Consider the following 19,769-nt stretch of genomic DNA (forward strand, 5'->3'; position numbering starts at 1 on the left):
TGATGATTCTATCATAAAATTCATAAAGAAGGTGCCTTATTTTAGATAGACATGTCTGTGGTTGATAAACCCTCATCTTTGTTTTCATACCCACTATTGACTCTTAAGTGATATTAATGTTATCCAAGCTGTTGAAACTGAATCTTCTCTTTAAAGATTAAATTCTTTCTTGTCCAGTCTTCTCTCTCATTTGACTGGCTGACACTCCTTGGAACATGAGACATCCCCCCTACAATATTATCTTCAGAGTATACAGCTCACATGATATCAATATGGTTTTTGGCAACAACAAAAAATCCTCAAGTTTTGTTTATTAAATGTTTGGAATTATTAATATTTTATGTCAGTTATCATTGTGAAGCTTGAAAGAGATATACACTGGCAAGAAGAAGTAAACACAGGTCTTCAGTGTCAAAGAAACCTGATAGGTGGTTGGATGCTTCTTGGAAAGGGTAGGATGAGATGACTAGGGAAGGTTTTGATTAAACAGGATGAGGGTTTTGTTGTTCACCTCATGGTGTGATCCTGTTTATTTGAACATTGTTATAGTCGGTAGTCCTGAATAAATTGAAAGGGTTTGTCAAGTATGTTTTCTATGGTCGGCTATGTAACAGTTGATGACTTCCTGGCCGGAAGTAAGGATAATACTTCCACTGTAAGTTGATGCTTGTAGCAGAATCGGAAACCACACAGGCTGCTTTACAGGACATTCTTCAAGAGTGTCTTGAAAAAGGAATGGAAAACGACTGGAGATGAGATTAGAATTCTTTTGAAAGAATAGAAGCTGGCATGATATGTTTCCTCGGTAGGGAATAATTGATATGGTCTCTGTCTGATTTTAGAATGCTTGGCGTTCAAGTTTTATATCGCCAGTTAGAATTCACGGTACATTGTATCTTGTGTAACAAGTGAATCTTACCCTAGTGGCTATGGAGACCCGTTGATACAACATAGAAGTGGCAAATTTTGATATTTTTAAATTGTGATATTTTAGCTAAAGCATATTGTTAGATCATTAGACCATCAATTAAAAAGAAAAATGATTTGCCATTTAGGGGGGTGGGAGGGGGGGTGGGAATAACTAGCATGCCTCTCTTGCATATTTTCTCCCATTTATTTTGTGTGATATTAATATATATGATATTCCTTTAAAATAGTGAGGAACACCATCAAACGCGCTCCAGGAATCCAACACGTATTGACCCCAACCCAGCGTCTAGTGAACGTGTTTGTTTTATTTCAAGGAATTAGTGTGTCTTGAGCATATCATTCATCGACCAAACATACAAACACCTACAGTACCACAAAAAAATCATAAAGAACAAATAACATGTACTAGGGTTACGGATGAAACTTGTAAGATTTTATTACTTGTGAATTGAAGTGGAATATTTTGAAATCTTTAAGTCATTCTTGTTTTGACTTTCACAGTAACCCTCTCTTCTCCTTAACTCTTACCTTAACAATAGACTAATGGGGACAACAAAAAATCTTATGACTTTGTCATTGACCTAGTTTATTGGTAACTATATCTGTTGCTTTTATTTTCACAGAATCAAGGACCTCATAGGTTACACACCAGAAGACTTGGTGGGCAGATCTTTCTATGACTTTCATCACGCCTTAGATGGCAGTCAGATTGAGAGATGCCACAGAAACCGTAAGTGGCATATTTATTTCTATGCCTCTCTTATCTGTCTCCTACTCTAAATATAAACTTGACCAAAACTGTGGAAATTAGTAACATGTGAGCACATCACTCCCCCTCCCATTGACCAAATTCCTGTCCTGCCCTCTGTAGAGGGGTGGGGGATTACATGAAATCAATATAACTGATGATACTTTCATGATGCTTAACTTTTATTTAAAAAAGCCAGGTGTGCATATCCAAATTCAAAGCAACACACAGCTGTAGGTATTAGTCTTTACAAGGATAACACATTGTGGGGCACGGGTGGCAGGGGGGGGGAAGGTAGGTGTAGGTTGGGCACCAGAACTGTTTGTTTTAGTCTGTAGCATGCTCTCAGTTGGTCTGTATCCTGTAGAGACAATGAAATTTTTGTTTGAAACAGCAAATCGGTGAAATTAAAGCTGTATTATGTATTTGTCTTCCCTTGAAGACACTGTAGATCATTTCTTGTTCATCAAGTAGATGATTGGTTCTCTCTTGAAGTCATTGCTGGTTTAACAATGGTAGCAGCTGTCTCCAGATTTTATTCAGATTTATTGAACCTTCTACAATCAATAATGATAGGAATTAATTAATTAATTCTAAGACACTGAGGAGTAGAAAGAGCACTGTTGTTACAGTCGTAAATGACTAAAAAAAAAGATTATTTCTAGAAACTTCCACAAGTCAGTTCTCTGGTATTATTAATCTTAGAAAATTAATTATTTCATCTATTGAGTCATTAAATTGTTACTCTTAATTAGTTAAGTGTTAGGAAAGGGTATCCATGGTTTTTGATCATTTGATCCCATGATCTTTGATGGTTTTAAAATGTTAATCTTTCTTTCTTTCTTCCTTCCATTTTTTGTTTCCAGTATTTGCCAAAGGCCAAACATCTACCGGTCATTACAGGTTCCTGGCTAAGGAAGGCGGTTATGTATGGTTGGAGACACAGGCTACAGTCATTTACCACAGCAAAACCAATAAAGCTGAATGTGTCGTCTGTGTCAACTATGTCTTGAGGTAAATACATACTTTTTTCTAGCATTGTATTTCAGGCATATGTGGTATAGGCATTTACATGCTTTCTAACATACTTGTTTCAAGCATACTTGTGCATAGGGTAATGTTTGAAGCGTTTGTGAAGCATGTGTTTAGGCATATCCATATGTGAATAGGTTAACCTTCAAACCTGTACACAGAGAATCACTCAAGCATGTTTCAAGCACGTACACATGGAATGTTTCCAAGTACACATTGTGTTTAGCACACCCATACTGAAATGTTATAAGCTTGTATGCAGGGAGTACTTTCAAGCCTGTATGGTTTTTAGTCAATAAGTGAATGTCTCAAGCCTGTTCACAGAGAATGCTTTGACACACATGTGTTTATAAACTCATCCATAGGTAAATGGTCATGCCTGTTCACCAGAAATGCTTTGATGCGCCTGTGTTTTAAACTCATCCATAGGTAAATGGTACAAGCTTGTACATAGGGAATGTTTCCAGCAAAAATCTAATCAAAGCAATGAAGGTTATCGCCAACATGCAGGGTCCAGTGAATAATTGTTACAGTACACAGAAAGCTGCTATTGACGTCTTTCTTTGTAAACGATGTTCTGTTTACACAAGGATCTTGATGACCCGGACATAATACAAGCTTCCCATGATTTTCTTCCCATGAAGTCTTCCCAAGATTGTTTATTACTTCACGATCCTAACCCTAAAACTTGACAAAACCATTGATCACTCAATTGATATAGCTTGAGCAATGATGTGATAGTGAGAGCCGCTTTTCACACTCAAATAAATAAATAAAAAAAAGAAAAGTGAAAGACGACAATCCTGGATCTGGGTAGTAATTCTGGAACCAGGTGGGTAACCTTGGCCTGGGTATGGGGATACCTGGTCACTAAATGCAAACCATAAATTGCTATTAGAGCAGTTGATGCACTTTCACCTTGTGTGCCATTAACAGGTGGTTCACACAGTGGTTCACAATTAACAGGATTCTGTGGCAATTTATATTTCCAGCATACGGAATTCTTTCCTGTCTTTCAGATTAATTAGCTTAATGTAATCTTGATCCTCACTTTAATTTGATTGTTAAGCCTCCCCATTAGAATTTTACACAAATAATTCATGCCAAAACCAAAAAGCCTTCAGTGTATTGCAGGTTGTTTGTTAAGGGAAGGAAGTTTCGGGGAAGATTTGTATATCATAATCGTTTCTATGCCATTATTTGAACCTTACAGTTGGTTATTTCTAAGACCCTGTAGTGCCAAAGTATCAAAATTCATTTGTGGCGATATTGCTCCGTTCTTTTGTCCCGGAATTTGTTGTAGATAATTTGTTGTAGATAAATTTCTGTCTTTGTCCTTCCCCAGTTAATTCCCTCCCCCTTCCCTTAATCCTCTCTATGTCCCTCCACTGTTTATCTCCTACCTCTCCTCTTCCCCTGTTGGTTTCTTTCTTTCTTCTCTCCATCCCTTGTCTACTAATCCCCTTACATCCATCTCTTTCTGTTCACCATGCTCATTAACCTGTCTGTATTCTTTGAGTGTTTTTGTCCCTTCTGTTATGTCAGTTAGCCTTTGAAGAAGATCCTGCTAGGATCAAAACGGCAGGCCAACTTACTTTTACGCATAGAAAATTGACATTCTGAGGTTTGATTTGGTATTCGAATTTCATCATTTTGGCGACCCTACAGTGGTGGAGGATATCATGGCCTAGGGTCTACATTTCGCACAGTTGACCATAATTTCTGGTGTGTTTTTTATTATCCACACAGTGGCCTCGAGAACAACGACATACCCATCTCGTTAGATCAGTTGGTTGGGAGAGACCTCAGTGGGGTCCAGAGGAGCACAGAAAAAATATTTGCCCCCAAAATAGCGAGCAGCTCTTCAGAGTACCCTCTGTGGCTCATGCATGACAAAGGTGAGTGTGTGTACAATGTTAAGGGTCTCATGTCCCCAAAATACCACCAGATATGACAGTGAAAAAACCCTCTAAGCTTCGTCGGCAGTTTCTGGAATCTGTGTCAGTTCCTGTAGGTGACTTCAGAATTGTCCTTGTTCAGTTCCTTGGAGGTTTAGTGCCCAGGTGTGTATGTCATTTTTAAAATGTGATATCCATGTTATCTTCCCAGTCAAATAGCTAAGTTTAGACAGTTGTTAATGAAAAACAGTCATTTGACATAAGTTAGAGGCAATGGTTAGAGGCAATGGTTAGAGGCAATATTTGCTTCATATCTAAAGTGATTTCACTCCTTGGTGAGACGTCAGTGGACTTCCAACGAGGGCTGCTACTTTGCATCCTTTAATAAATTTATTATCCTTTCAACTCGTCTCCGATAAGTGTGCGTACAATGTTAAGAGTCTCACATACCCAAACTGCCGCCAGATATGACTGTGAAAAACCCTCTAAGCTTCCTCGGCAGTTTCTGTTATCTGTGTCAGTTCCTGAAGGTGACTTTCAGAACTGTCCTTGTTCAGTTCCTTGGAGGTTTAGTGCCCAGGTGTGTATGTCATTTTTAAAATGTGATATCCATGTTATCTTCCCAGTCAAATAGCCAAGTTTTAGACAGTTGTTCATGAAAACAGTCATTTGACATAAGTTAGAGGCAATGGTTAGGAGGCAATAGTTAGAGGCAAGTTAGAGGCAATGTTTGCTTCATATCTAAAGTGATTTTGACCCTTTGGGAGATGTCAGTGGACTTCCAACAAGGGCTGCTACTGTGCTGCATCCTTTTATTAAATTTATTATCCTTTCAACTTGTCTCAGATACTTAAAGTGATCTGGCTTCCTCTTAGCGGAGGTCACCGTTTGTCTCACTTCCTGCAAGGTGCAGTGCGAGATGTCTTTGTGTGTTGCAGAGCATCAGAGGAGAATGGTTCACATATTATGTTAGAGCCAATTTGCACTTAACGATGGTGTGGGATGTTGAATCATCTATTTTGAAACAAAATAATAAACAAAGAAGAAGAAGAGCAACAACAACAATTGTGATTTGTTTAAGTGGAAAATTAATCAATTCTGGTGTTATTGTTGTTTACTTAAAGGTGCATTCAGGCTTTCAGGTTACAGAATTAGCTTGGTGATTGTACATAATATTGATTGTACTAAGATAAAGAGCGCATCTTTTTTCCTCATCAGGGATCATGCAATATAAGTAACACAAAACAGAGAAAAAAGAAGAAGCAAAACACAGAAAGATTTGGGTGACTTCAAATTCAGATTGTCCAAAGTTTCCACTAGATCTCATTCTGCAGCCTACATCTTCTAATTACCGAGGTTTAGAATTCACAAGCATTGTATGGTAGAGCTCAGCATATTTTATTTAAATTGCAAAGTACATCTTTATTAAAGGCAACCTGAAGACTAAAGACTAACAACACAAGGTTCTGTTACTAAAATACTGTGATAAACAGTTGGAAGTGGTGACAAGGGGGAGGGGGGGGGGGTTGGCTTTGACTTTTAGCAAAGAAATACATCACTGTCGTTCTCATAGTTGTTTGCTCAAATTGGTTATCCCAAAGCCAGCTGAACCCTGCCAGAGACTTACCAAAACCCTGCTAAATTGGATTGCCTTTCGATTGTCGTGAAGACCCGTGGATCTTGCAACTGAACTCAGATTATGACTCCTTCTTGCATTACCTGCGGAATGAATCTTTGAGTAGATAAATTTCAAGTCATGACATCAAAAAAAGAAGTGCATCATGCCATAAATCGAGGCTGTAGAAAAATAGAAGAAGCTGATAAGTAGCTATGAATAAATGATACAGTTTGTTAAAACTTGTGATGGAGTGATAGATAAGCTAGAGTTGATATAATTATATGGATTACTCATATCGTTATTTGAACAATAGAAGATTGTTATCTCGAAAGAATAGAACATTGTTTACCCTTTCCCTGGAAAATGATAAGGTCGGTTAGCGACAATCATATCTCAATCAGTTGTTTCAAGATTAGCCAATTCTTTTGTTGTACAATCGAGTATTGCGCAAACACAGTTTAAAGGTGCACTATACATTGCAAGGAAACATCTAGATGTACGAGAATAGTCAGAAAGTTTCAAACACTTTGGACGCACTTTTCAGATTTTCTTGTGGCAGTTCCAGATCTTTTTTAAATTTTTTTTTTGTAATGTGTTCATAATTTTGTGACATTCTCTTTTTGTTCACAAGTTTCCATGGTGACATTAACTGAGCAAGTTGAGTTTTGGTACTATCAAATATGCTTTCTTTTTGCTTCACTTCATTGGCCCTTTATATTAAAAAAAGGAAAGATTGTGTTTGCAAATTTAAACTGGTGTAATATATATATATTTTTTTCCTCCGTTTATTCAGATTGCATATAATATTTACAGTGATTCTTAAGTAACAGATACAATGATTCGCAGATTTACAATTATAGTTCACCTGCACCTTGCAGTGTTCTGACAGAAAAACAAACACAACTAATAACCGGAGCCGATGACAAGCATATAATTTGGGTATAAGGATAACAAATCGTTTAAACATTACTGGAATAGACCTTGGCATGGAGCAGAAGCTTGTAACAAGTCAAAGAAGTTAACACGGTTTTCCTAGATCTAGACAATCTCAAATTATTAAAACGTTTGATACTAATTGCAAACTTGAACTTTAAGAAAAACTCATTTACATCTGGTACGCGACTATTTAGTCTGCAATCATATAAATAATACTTCATGTGTAGAATAAGAAAATTGTATGGGTATATAGCACCTGTACCCCATCCCAAAAAAATGTCTTGTTTTGAGAAGAAGAACTGTTTTACGCATTTTTACGTCTAAAATAAATGAAGGGGTGAAGCGACACTCCCAAAAGAGGTATTCTAAACGTGTACTATAATAGTGTAATAGTTAAGAGTTCCTGCCCCACAAACATTAGGTTCCCATCAGGAAACTAGATTCTCTTGACCTGGTCAAAATTTGCTGCAGTGCAGTGTTTCAAGAGTATAGTCTCTCGTGGCTCTGGTAAATTTCTAATTTGCAAATTGGAAACTTGGGTTTTACTGACTCACTGAAAAAAGTGTTATTCTTGTAACTATAGATTAGATACTAACCAAACCATCATTGGTCTCTGTGATAAAAATAACTGAAAAACTTATTTCCCCAAACATCAAGGAAAGGAAATTCTAAAAATCCTAGTGATTCTATGACATTTCACATTTCTTCTCTTATCATGTCATAGAAACATTACGACCCTGTCTCCCCCATCCCTCAATAAATCTCCTATGATGTCTAACTGTTGAGTTGTGAGTATATAGATAAATATATGCCCATCATTTAAGATATTATTTTATATTATATTTGTATCGTACAGAGCAAGAGTCCGAGACAGATTTCTTGAAGTTCTTGGCTCCGACTCCTGGAGATGCTATGATCCCTCTCACCTTTCCCAACAAAGAATTACAAGGTAAGTTAACATCCAGTGATGTAGAAAAAGAATTACAAGGTACGTTAACATCCAGTGATGTGACTCCTATAGTTCCTTGTATGTTGACTGATGATGTCAGTATGGATTTAGATATTGGTGTTCTCTGGAAATTGTTTTGAGACAATAAAATAACACACCAGCGGTCATCATATTTATGACTCTGTGACATTTTAACGTTGTTCGTCACTTTGTTTTGCTGGAAGAAGTTTCATACTTTATACTATACATAAATATCATTGGCCAATGTGCATTATAGACCTAAATATAATGTTGTAGTTCTGTACTGTACTATACCATTACTATTACAAGGACAAAGTACAAGGACAAAACGATAGCGTTCTAAGTGGAGAGTGAAGACTACAGTTTGGCGAGTGGCATTTTATCCACGCTCTCCAGATACCGAGTAGTTTTTAAAGAAATTTATCAGGCCTTATGCACACTGCAAGGCTAGATTCAGAGTCAGGAGTGTAAGAGGTCAGGACAAATAGGGAACGACAAATAGCAAACGACAAATAGGGAACAACAAATAGGGAAACTTGGACTCTCTAATCATAGGTAAATATCCCCGTTAATATGAAGATTAAATTTGATCTACTTGTTGGGCTTTTCAAAAACATTTGAATACTTCAAAAACTTTTTATAAGGTGGATTGATTGTTTTGAGATATGTTCTAAACTGAAGTTGCCAATACTTTGTGTGTCATTGTTAACATCCCTATTGATAAGATTAATGTGGTCTGTTCATGGTGATGCCCTGGGAGATTAGAAGGATGCTATGTCTTAAGTTTCTTTGGTGATAATATCCTGTTCCGATTAATGTATGACTTCCTTTGATTATCCTGCATTAAAAAATGGTTGGTGTGTTTGAACAAAGTTGAGTTTTATTGATCTTTCATATTTTGCTTCAAGTAAATTAGTGGTGTGACAAAGTGATGTTTTATAGGTGACGATGCCGAAAGCTCAAGTAACCTTTGCAATCCTGCCGGCGGTGTGTGTTTGTATATGTATGGGTGCGTGTGCATGAGTGTTTTGTGTATGTGACGGCCAACTTGTAAACACGATATCTCAAGAAGCACAAGTTGAGTCAGTGTCATGCTTGGTAGGTAGATGCCCCATGATGTGTATATGTGCCATATTGTTTGTAGTTAACATCATGCATATTCATGAGAGGGCAAGGTTCAATGTAAAATTCTGATAATGGCAATATCTCCTCAACCGTATGTCTGATTTAGTTCATACTCGGTATGGTGATGTCAGTTCATGATAGGTACATGGTCAAATAATCAAGAAATTCCTTTTCATTATTATTCATGAATGGGCATTGCTAGATTGTTATCACAGTGAAAAGCTTGTAAACACGATATCTCAAGACCAACAAGTTGAATCAATATCATACTGGTCAGGTAGATGCCCCATGATGTGTAAATGTGCCCTATTGTTTGTGGTTCCCCATCTCATGAATATGATTGGGTCAGGCATTCCATAAAGTTTTTAAATGTCAGTCTCTCTTCAAAATTATGTCCGATTTAGTTTATACTGGATATGGTGATGTAACTACATAGTAAGTATATGCTCTTTGCAAAAACAACTTTGACCTCATTAATATTCACCGTAACCACTGAACGTTTTTTGTTTTCTGGTTTGGTATTTAAATGCTGGTTCAAGTCATGTTTTGGTGTGATTATACAGTTTTGACTCTTTATTGGTCTTACAGAGGACAGCAGTGAGAAACAGAAGAAAACTGCAGAGACTTGCAAACAGATGAATGGATTCAACACCCCCTTAGCAGATGGTGAGAACAAACCACTGATGTCAGCCAACCAGATTCTGTTTGGCCAGGTATGAATATCTTCTATATATTTAGTAATAAAGTGACATATTTAAAACAAATGTTAATGAGTAATCAATTCAGCAGTTAACAACAGTTATAAAATATAACCCTCTGAAAATCAGATATTTAATATTTTGCCTTCTTTGAGTTGTGTATACAATACAACAAGACAAATTAAAAATTCAATTCGGTTTATGAGATTGTCATGGTTTGATATGAGAGGCCATTTATAGGTTGAACACAGATACTGCAGTTCAAGTCTTTCAATCTTCACCCACCCAAAGTGTCATTGTACATTATGAAGGTCACAAGAGCTAGTAATATCAAATTATTCTTCCAATTATCCATCAGTTAGAAGAGATTCAGTCACATGTCTGTATAACCTTGAAGCTATAACAGGTGGGTCCCATGTGTTCCCATCTATGATCCCATCTACGATACCGCTTTCAGTTTGCAGACTGGAGTCCAGACGATGGGATTGAGTAGCTTATGACTTGCTGTGATAAGTCACTGTGATGTCTTCTCTGCTATGCAAATTGTCTGCTTAATTGACAAGAATTCAAATGAAGTGTTTAAAATGATAACCCTATATATCCTAGTTGGTTTTAAGTGTCTGGTATATTTCAGAGTGAAATAGTGAGTAAAATGTCCTTTTGTTTTGTCTTGATAGCCTGGATCTGTTGTGGACATTCCAGCCAAGGATCTGGACATGATAGACAAGAACTGTCCATTGAGTTCCAGCCATGATCCACTCTTAGCCACTGACTGTCCTGGACAACAGGGAACCACTAGCAAACAGGTAACGGTGTACCTGGTCAAATGATATTTTGGTTACCTGGTCAAATGACATTTGGGTTTGCACTTTAATAGATTGACTCTGTTTGCAATTCTCCAATATCTTGCTGCATACAGATTTGTGTACCAAATGTTGTTGTTGTTTGTTGCACTTTGGTCACAACTTTAGTCAAAAGAAGCAAATATTTGCTCTATGTGTAGGCATCTAGTACTTCCACAGCTAGCACATTTAGGCCTAGTAAGGGGTGACTACAATCTAGTAAGTGGAACTGTTATTGTGACTGAGTGACCAGACTATTAATCAGCTTACCCGCCATCCTGATAGTGAGAAGAGGCATTTCTTATGGACCAATAATATGTTGGATGAAAAACGTTACAAATCAATTCCAATCATAATGTAAATGTCCACAGCCGTGCTGAATGTATGTATGAAAAAGCTAGATAAGCTATTCCTTTGATTTTTTGATATTTCGTTTGTCTATCTGTAGAGCTTTGATGATCTTCTATCTGATGAGGATTTGCTCTCGCTCTACGCACCCTACATCCCGATGGGTGAAGACTTGGACCTGTCAGCTGACCTTGAGAATAACCCAGCAGGCATAGAAACCAACAGCTCATGGCAACCAGTCGATCCATTCTCCCATAACCTGTAAGTCCTTGCTCTCTGTCAAGTTTTAATTCATTTGTTTCTTGTTGCTGTCTGTTAGTTCTCACATAATTTATATATCTTTCGCTATTATCAGTTAACACAGACTTGGCCTCTGTCAGTGCTAATACCATGCAGTAGTTTTGTGTTGACTTGTAGGTCGTACGCGGTTTGATGACATTTATCTTGAAAATCAAAACTCTAAAGTTGAGTAAATTTGTAAGTTCTTGCATGTAAATGGCATGAACACTGACAACAATGACTGACAGCTTTATGTATTTACATATATATACAGAATATACAGAATTAATATTTCAGAACATCCTGCCATAAAATAGTTGGAATGGCTTTCCAAATGCTAGAAGTCCACAGAAAGCAGCCTATTGTGTGTTGTGCAGTTAGCTGCACTGCAACAAAAAAACCCAAACAACTAACAATATTGGCAGGATGTATTCTGATTAATGTCTGTTCCTGTATTTGAAGGTGATTCAATTGTTTACATTTCAAGGATCTTCGTGTGGCTGTGGATTGCTTAATCCTTGCCCTGTTCTATAGTAACAGGTCTGTATATACATGAACATTATACTACATTGCCACCTTGTTGCTAATGGAATTGACAATCTAAGATTTAATATCTTAACTCCTTCCTGTCTAGGGAGGAAGAGGGCTTCACCAACTACATACCAGTGACCCAGGAGAATACGTTGCCATTTGCCCCATCTGAATTCTCCAGCCAGCCCCGGTCCCCTCCATCATTGCTGAGCTCTCCATCTGCTCCCAGCCATCCCAACAGCCCCGGTAGTTCCTTCGGTGGCAGCATGCCCAACCTCTGCATGTTTCCGGGGTTACCATTCTCTCCCGTAACAAGTCCGCGAAATTCTGACGGGGTGGACTACCCAACCTCGAGTCAGGGACAGATGGTTACACCGGCGGGAAGGCAGGAGATAGAGTCGGTCACATGCACCACAGGAAACAACATGGTGCTGCAGCCAGCACCCACTGTGTACCAAACTGCTGGCAACAGTACAACCATTGTAGGGGGAGTGACTGGGATGATTGGTGGGAGACCACCGCAATATACCATGGGTATGGGTCAGTATCCTACCACCATGCCAACACCATCCCTGAAGAGGAAACTGAATATCCCATTGTTGGATACTGGACAACAAGGAGCGTCAAACCACTCTTATGGCAACGTCTTAATGAAGCTTGGAACCACTCATTTGGGAGAGCCGCCCGGTAAGTAATACTCCTCCCGTATTTTGTTCTCTACTGTTTAATTAATAGCCTTGTCGTTGATATTCTCGGCAAAAAGTTATGAAGTATGTTTTCTCTGTTATTACTTGAGAAATTGTTATCTTTTGACAAGGACTTCTTTCTTGTTCACAGAGAAAATTCGAATGCGGAACAATCAACAGTTGGCTGCAAAGAGAACACTGCTTGCCGTCACATCTGGTGCTGACTTCTCACACTCAAACCTGCTGCAGCAAGTTGCTCGGAATGTGAGTATAGCCAGCCAATCATCATCACCCAATCACATTATTTGGTGTTGGGTTGTAAAAAAATGAAAATACTTCCACTGTAATCATGTTATTAAAGTGGTGGTTTACTCAAATCTAAGAGATGTGATTATGTAACCTGAGCCAGGTTAAAACCATTTGATTGCCTCTGATTAGCAAGTTACCAGCTCTTTAAGCCAAAACAGAAAAGATTACAGTGCCCCAAAAAAGAAGTGAATAGTATATGTGAGAAGAATAATTGTTGTTAGTGAATGGTCTTTTTATCTTCTTCGCAAGTCCCAGGAATGTCGCGTGAAGTGTCGTGTGTCATGTACAATGATCGTTGTAAAATTCTCATAATATTCAAGTTGAGCAGCCTTAGATAAATAGAGGAAGTCGAGTCCTAATTTGTGGTCGTTTATTTCATTTTCAGCATGCTGATCCATATAATATATCCAGAAGCAGTGGTGGACCTTACTTTGGTCGACTATCCACTAGTACGTCAGGCATCTCTTCTAAACCTTCAGGAGCCATGTACATGAGATCTCCCACTCCCCTCCGGAACATCAAGACGAACCAATCTTTACACCAGATGGACGAACTCTGCAGAATCTTCAGTCTCAACACTTGACAATCTGATGGTTAGACAGTTCTCAAAATGATCATTGACTCTTTTCAACTTATGTCCCTATTTGAGAACTTTTCTTCTGCACAAAATGTTTGGATAATGTAGGGTTTACTTTTTCTTTCCGGTGCTCCACTCCTTCCTGTATTTAGTGAATGTTGATAGAGAGATAGCCAAGTGGTGTCTTGGCAAGTGAGAGAGATGGCAAAGTGGGCTCTTGGCAAGTGATACAGATAGCCAAGTGGGGTCTTGGCAAGTCGAGTTGAATAATGATTATAGTGCGAGAGAAGGCATCAATACCAAAATAGTTTGATGTATATAAACAATATGCTGCTGGTTCGTTTCAATCGTGCTCTTGCGTAGAGACGTTAATAGGTTAAGATGTTGCACAGTTATATCAACACGGAACAAAATACTCGTCGAGGCAATATTTGTCTGGGGACGTACTGTAAACAGAGCAACAGGTTATGTTGCATCTTATAATGTAGAATAGTTTTATATTTGTTACTTTGGTGAATATGTCCAGATTGCTTTGCATCAGTGTATGTATAGAAAATGCTTTAAAAGTAATGATAGGCTGCAGTAAGTGGTACAAGTTTGATGAGTGGACACTAAGTAGTGACAAAAAATGCCATCTTGGAAGTTGTCATATTGATATTTGTAAATGAATTTGGATCAACATTTGGAAAGATTGTTTTCCAGTGCTACAAACGGTGTTGACCAAATTTTGAGAGGTATTTTAACAGCAAATAGATCGCCTCAGTTAGCAGGGAATATTTCGTTGTGATACCTTTAATGAAAAGGGATGGATACGTCTCGGCATGAGGTGGAATTGGTGCTGCTACTGTAGTTCAAAACCTTTCGGTGATTGCTTTTGTCATATTTTGTGCTTTTCTTTATACATGGGTTTGGTAGCATGTTAAGCTATTTTTATAGTTCTCTAGTAAACACGTGATGCAGATATGCATAAGGAAACTGCAAAAGACAATTTTGTTTCTCTCTGATGCAACAAGGGGATGGGGGGGGGACGGGGGTGGGGTCGGTGTACAAAGTACCTGTTTTATCGTTGCACAGGTTTCATGGTGTTGAGGTCATGTGTCGTTTTTGTTACTCTAAGATATATATTTTCCATTGACTTTTTCTGCCAAAATGTCTAATTTGCCAGGTAGTTGTATATACTTTTAATAGCAGCAGGCAACTGAGGCCAAAGATGGATTGTGTTGTTTCAGTATTATATAATAAAAAGTTGCAAAATTTCCTGTTTTATTACGAAGATCAAAATTACAACTCTCTTTGTTGAAGAGAATCGTTTTTGTCTGATTGTTTTAACATAACAGCGACAATTTCAAATTTGTAATTTGATTAAAAAAGATGAAATTAAAAGAATAGAAACAAATAAGTTGAACATTCCATCATCATCTGGCATTTTGGAGTTGCCCAAACCTAACATGATCACTACCCAAAAATTCAAAAATATGCCCAAAAAAATATTTGAGCAATCAGAATCAAAGATAAACTGCCAAAGGCTTTTGTTGTTGATATGAACTTCTTTTAGATTTCCAATGTTTTTTTTATACTTCAATGCCATTAATGAAAAACTAGGTGTCACCGTAGTGATGACTTCAGCTGTATGTTCATATAGCTACTGTTGTCTGTACTATACATGCACGTTATGGTAATTACTTGTGTCGCTATTATAGCTGTGTTATTGTAGCTAGTTTGTAGCTGTTTAGCAGGGATGAGTTAGCGTTTCACGTAAGGCACATGTAAGCAGGAACATGAACTTATTTTTCAGAATTCAACAGTTTGCGATGATATAGGTAATGAACAAAATGTAACATAGAGGTAATGGAAGATTGGAGGTGGGGGGACAGTGATGGCAATATTTCTGGCTAATATCAGAGGTTTAGTAGACAACTCAAGGATGAGAAATTAAAAGACAGAGTAACCCATCCATCATAAAGATGCCCGAGTAATAAAGATGCCTGTACGTAACAATACGTATTATGCAAAGATCCACTTGCAAGATGTCATATAATGGATAGTTGCTCTGTCAAGAAAATCCAAAGCACTGGAAGGTGGGATTGGTTGGGGTGGGATCTATGATATCAACTTGCCCAAACTGAAATTTGTGCTAATTTGTTTTCAGCAGTACATCATAACGATCTCTGTTGCATAGGTTAGTGGTGTTTATTGCCAGTGTTCTCTCTGGGAAAGAAGGACGAACAGTTATTTGTAAGGGATGATCGTAAAGTTTTTGTAGGCTACGACGTTGATAGTTACTCGTTTTAAGTTAACATTCATCATTTTCACATGAAGAAACTTATCAGAAATTTTGTTTGTGTTTTCATCCCTTTTTATGGAATTCCAGGGATATATTTTTTGTTTTAATGCTGCTATTTTATTGTTTTTTGATTTGTGGTGGTCTGTACCCTCAAGTTGCTGTGCAGCCCTATGTGCCACCTGCTTCACACAGTGTTATCTATGTATGGATATGTGTGTTTTTTTTTCATTGCAGCCCAAGACTGGGACCATAAAATATTTCATCATATTGATGAAAAGACAGAAGAAATTTATGGTAAACTTAATCACTGTGTTCCTCAAAAGTAGACCTTTTTCTGGTATTTTACTGTCTAGCAAAGTTGTATTACACAAATTGTTAGCCAAAATCACTGAAATATATGAAGATGCATCCCTAGAACAAAATATCTTTACTTTATTTGGTGGTTTTTCTATAAAAGTTATTATGTTGTATTGTATATTACAACTTCCTTCCTATGCAACCCCTCTTCCTTCCCCACCATCAATAATGGTTATAAACCATGGTATATATGGTTATAAACCATGGCATATATGTTATAAACCATGGCATATATGGTTATAAACCATGGTAAAAATGGTTATAGACCTCAAACAAAATTTTGTGATTTTAAATTACATAGAATTGTCGAGAAAGTTAAATCTTCAGAGAAAGTTGACAAGTTCAGTCAGCCATGAATTGAACTGTGACAAACAAGAAACAAGAATTCATCAATTCCCCCCCCCCCACCAATCCCCATATGATACAAATATGAAACGTGATCCACACAGATCAAACTTTCTGTAGGTGTTTTTGGTTCCTTGCTAAAAGCAAAGGAACCTATGTATTCAGGTTGGCGTGTGTGTGCGCGTGTGTACGTGTGCGTGTGACGCTTTAGCTTGTATGCACGATAACTCAACAAGGGATTGACTGATCATGATCAAACTTGGTGGGTGGGTGGCCCATAGTGAGTAGATGAACCCTATTGTTTTTGGTGCCCACAAAGGTCAGTTATGGTCCAAAAACACAAAATACTAAAACTGCAATAACCCCCAGTGCCAATGTGCGAAAAGGTTGATATTTTGGGACAAGTTGTGAACTGGTTAAGGGAACATTTTGAAACTTAACGGCCATGTGATCTGAGGTCACCAAAGGTCAATTAATGTTAAAAAACAAGTATTTTTGCGATAACTTGAGAACGAATTGTCCGTTAGGGTTGGGAGTTGCTTCAATGTAATCCAATTGCCGACCCGCATCTGGGTGATCCTTGACCTCAATTTGACCTCTGGTGACCTTTAAGTGTTTTGGTTTTTTTTACAGTTTCGATGCTATTTTCAGATGTCAAAGGTACCTTCCGATCATAAATATCGATAGGTTGACCCCCGTGTGACCTTTGTGTGCGAACTTATATGGGGTCAAAGTTTTCGGTCGGAGTTAGGATGGCTGTACAGACTTGTCGTGTTGATTTTTGGAATCAGGAGATCAAACTACATTTAAAACCAAGGTCAAAGGTCACATTAGAAAAAATGTGCTTAGTTTGGGAGAAAACGGGCGAAAAAGAAAATGTTTGGTTTTGATGCTAGATTTGGATATCAAATGTACCTTCCGATCAAAAATGTCAATGGGTTGACACCCGGGTGACCTTTGTGTGTAAAGTTATACAAGATCAAAGTTAATTTTCAGACAATTAATGCAATAACTCCCAGTGCCAAGGTGTGCCAAGATTGATATTTTGGGACAAGTTGCAAATGGTATAGAGGAATATTTTCAAACTTAATGGTCATGTGATCCAAGGTCACCAAAGGTCAATTAATGTTAAAAAACTAGTATTTTGGGTGAGAAAATGGGCAAAGAAAAAATGTTTGAATTTTTACAGTTTTGATGTATATTCACATCTCACCAATCAAGAATGTCAATAGGTTGACCCCAGGTGACCTTTGTGTGTGAAGTTATATGAGGTCAAAGTTAATTTTCAGACATTTAGTGCAATAGCTCCCAGTGCCAAGGTGTGACATGATTGATATTTTGGGACAAGTTGCAAATGGTATAGGGGAATATTTTCAAACTTAACGGTCATGTGATCCAAGGACACCAAAGGTCAATTAATATAAAAAAAATAGTATTTTGGGGGATAAAATGGGCAAAGAAAAACTATTTGAATTTTTACAGTTTTGATGCTCTATTTAGGTCTCATCGATCAAAAATGTCAATGAGTTGACCCCCGGGTGACCTTTGTGTGTGAAGTTATACAAGTTCAAAGTTCATTTTAAGACATTTAATGCAATTAACTCCCAGTGCCAAGGTCTGACACGATTGATATTTTGGGACAAGTTGTGAATGGGGTGGTGGAACATTTTCAAACTTAACGGTCATGTGATCTGAGGTCACAAACGTTATCATATCTATTGACCCGCTTGTAGGTGACCTTATATTTCTTACATTTTCAACGCCATATTCAGATCTCAAAAGTGCCTTCCAATAAAAAATCCGATCTCAATTTGTGATCACAAAAGTGTTGGCTATAGTGTTGGTTACTTTATGGGTACATGTAGGACCACAATTACTTGGACTATTTGAGCCCAATCTTGCTATGATAATATTATGTGTATTGTCATATACCCCTACGCAAGGAACCACAGTGCCCTTAGGCTCTTGTTACTTCAAATATTTTATTGTCTCATTCCCTGCCCTCTCCCCCCCCCCCACCCTATCAATATCTTAGAACAGTTTGAACAGTTGTTGGACAAATATTTGTGATATAACAAGAGCCCAAGGGCACTGTGGTTCCTTGCTTGGGGTACTATATGACAATACACATAATATTATCAAGCAAGATTGGGCTGAAATAGTCCAAGTAATTGTGGTCCTACATGTTCCCATAAAGTAACCAACACTATAGCCAACACTTTTGTGATCACAAAATGTGATCGGATTTTGGATCAAGAGGCACTATTTATGTTCCCATAAAGTAACCAACACTATAGCCAACACTTTTGTGATCACAAAATGTGATCGGATTTTGGATCAAGGGGCACATAAGGGTCACCCAGATGCGGGTCAACAATTGGATTACATTGAAGCAACTCCCAACCCTAACGGACAATTTGTTCTCAAGTTGTCGCAAAAATACTAGTTTTTTATCATTAATTGACCTTTGGTGACCTCGGATCACATGACCGTTAAGTTTGAAAATATTCCCCTATACCATTTGCAACTACTCCAAAAATATCAACCTTGTCACACCTCGGAACTGGGAGTTATTGCATTAAATGTCTGAAAATTAACTTTGACCTCATATAACTTCGCACACGAAGGTCACACGGGGGTCAACGCATTGACATTTATGATCAGAAGGTACCTTTGACATCTGAAAATAGCATCAAAACTGTAAAAATCCCTAAAACACCAAAAAGGTCACCAGAGGTCAAATTGAGGTCAAGGGTCACCCAGATGCGGGTCGACAATTGGATTACATTGAAGCAACTCCCAACCCTAACGGACAATTTGTTCTCAAGTTATCGCAAAAATACTAGTTTTTTATCATTAATTGACCTTTGGTGACCTCGGATCACATGACCGTTAAGTTTGAAAATATTCCCCTATACCATTTGCAACTTGTCTCAAAATATCAACTGTGTAACACCTTGGCAATGGGAGTTATTACACTAAATGTCTGAAAATTAACTTTGACCTCATATAACTTAACACACAAAGGTCACCTTGGGTCAACTTATTGACATTTTTGATTGATGAGACCTAAATTAGAGCATCAAACTATACAAAACCAAACTTTCTTTTCTTTGCCCATTTTCTACCCCCAAAATACTAGTTTTTTGACATTAATTGACCTTTGGTGACCTCGGATCACATGACCGTTAAGTTTGAAAATATTCCCCTATACCATTTGCAACTTGTCCAAAAATATCAACCATGCCACACCTTG

At 37.7% G+C, this 19,769-nt stretch overlaps 1 protein-coding gene across 2 annotated transcripts in view; it reads left to right on the forward strand.

The window, feature by feature from the left end:
• Window positions 1–16,235, forward strand: part of LOC139971086 (hypoxia-inducible factor 1-alpha-like) — a 30,342-nt gene extending 14,107 nt beyond the window's left edge. The window contains exons 6-15 of one of the 2 annotated variants that reach the window (XM_071977272.1): window positions 1,554–1,660; window positions 2,545–2,692; window positions 4,460–4,608; window positions 8,019–8,150; window positions 9,846–9,970; window positions 10,633–10,761; window positions 11,246–11,406; window positions 12,059–12,642; window positions 12,793–12,905; window positions 13,336–16,235. In XM_071977272.1, coding sequence (XP_071833373.1) covers window positions 1,554–1,660; window positions 2,545–2,692; window positions 4,460–4,608; window positions 8,019–8,150; window positions 9,846–9,970; window positions 10,633–10,761; window positions 11,246–11,406; window positions 12,059–12,642; window positions 12,793–12,905; window positions 13,336–13,533 — 1,846 coding nt within the window. In that variant the 3' untranslated portion in view covers window positions 13,534–16,235. The remainder of the gene's footprint in view (window positions 1–1,553; window positions 1,661–2,544; window positions 2,693–4,459; window positions 4,609–8,018; window positions 8,151–9,845; window positions 9,971–10,632; window positions 10,762–11,245; window positions 11,407–12,058; window positions 12,643–12,792; window positions 12,906–13,335) is intronic. The other variant, XM_071977273.1, reaches the window with a different exon arrangement.
• The last annotated feature ends 3,534 nt before the right edge of the window (window positions 16,236–19,769 follow it).

Source organism: Apostichopus japonicus, chromosome 8, assembly GCF_037975245.1.
Source record: "Apostichopus japonicus isolate 1M-3 chromosome 8, ASM3797524v1, whole genome shotgun sequence".
NCBI lineage: Eukaryota > Metazoa > Echinodermata > Holothuroidea > Aspidochirotida > Stichopodidae > Apostichopus > Apostichopus japonicus.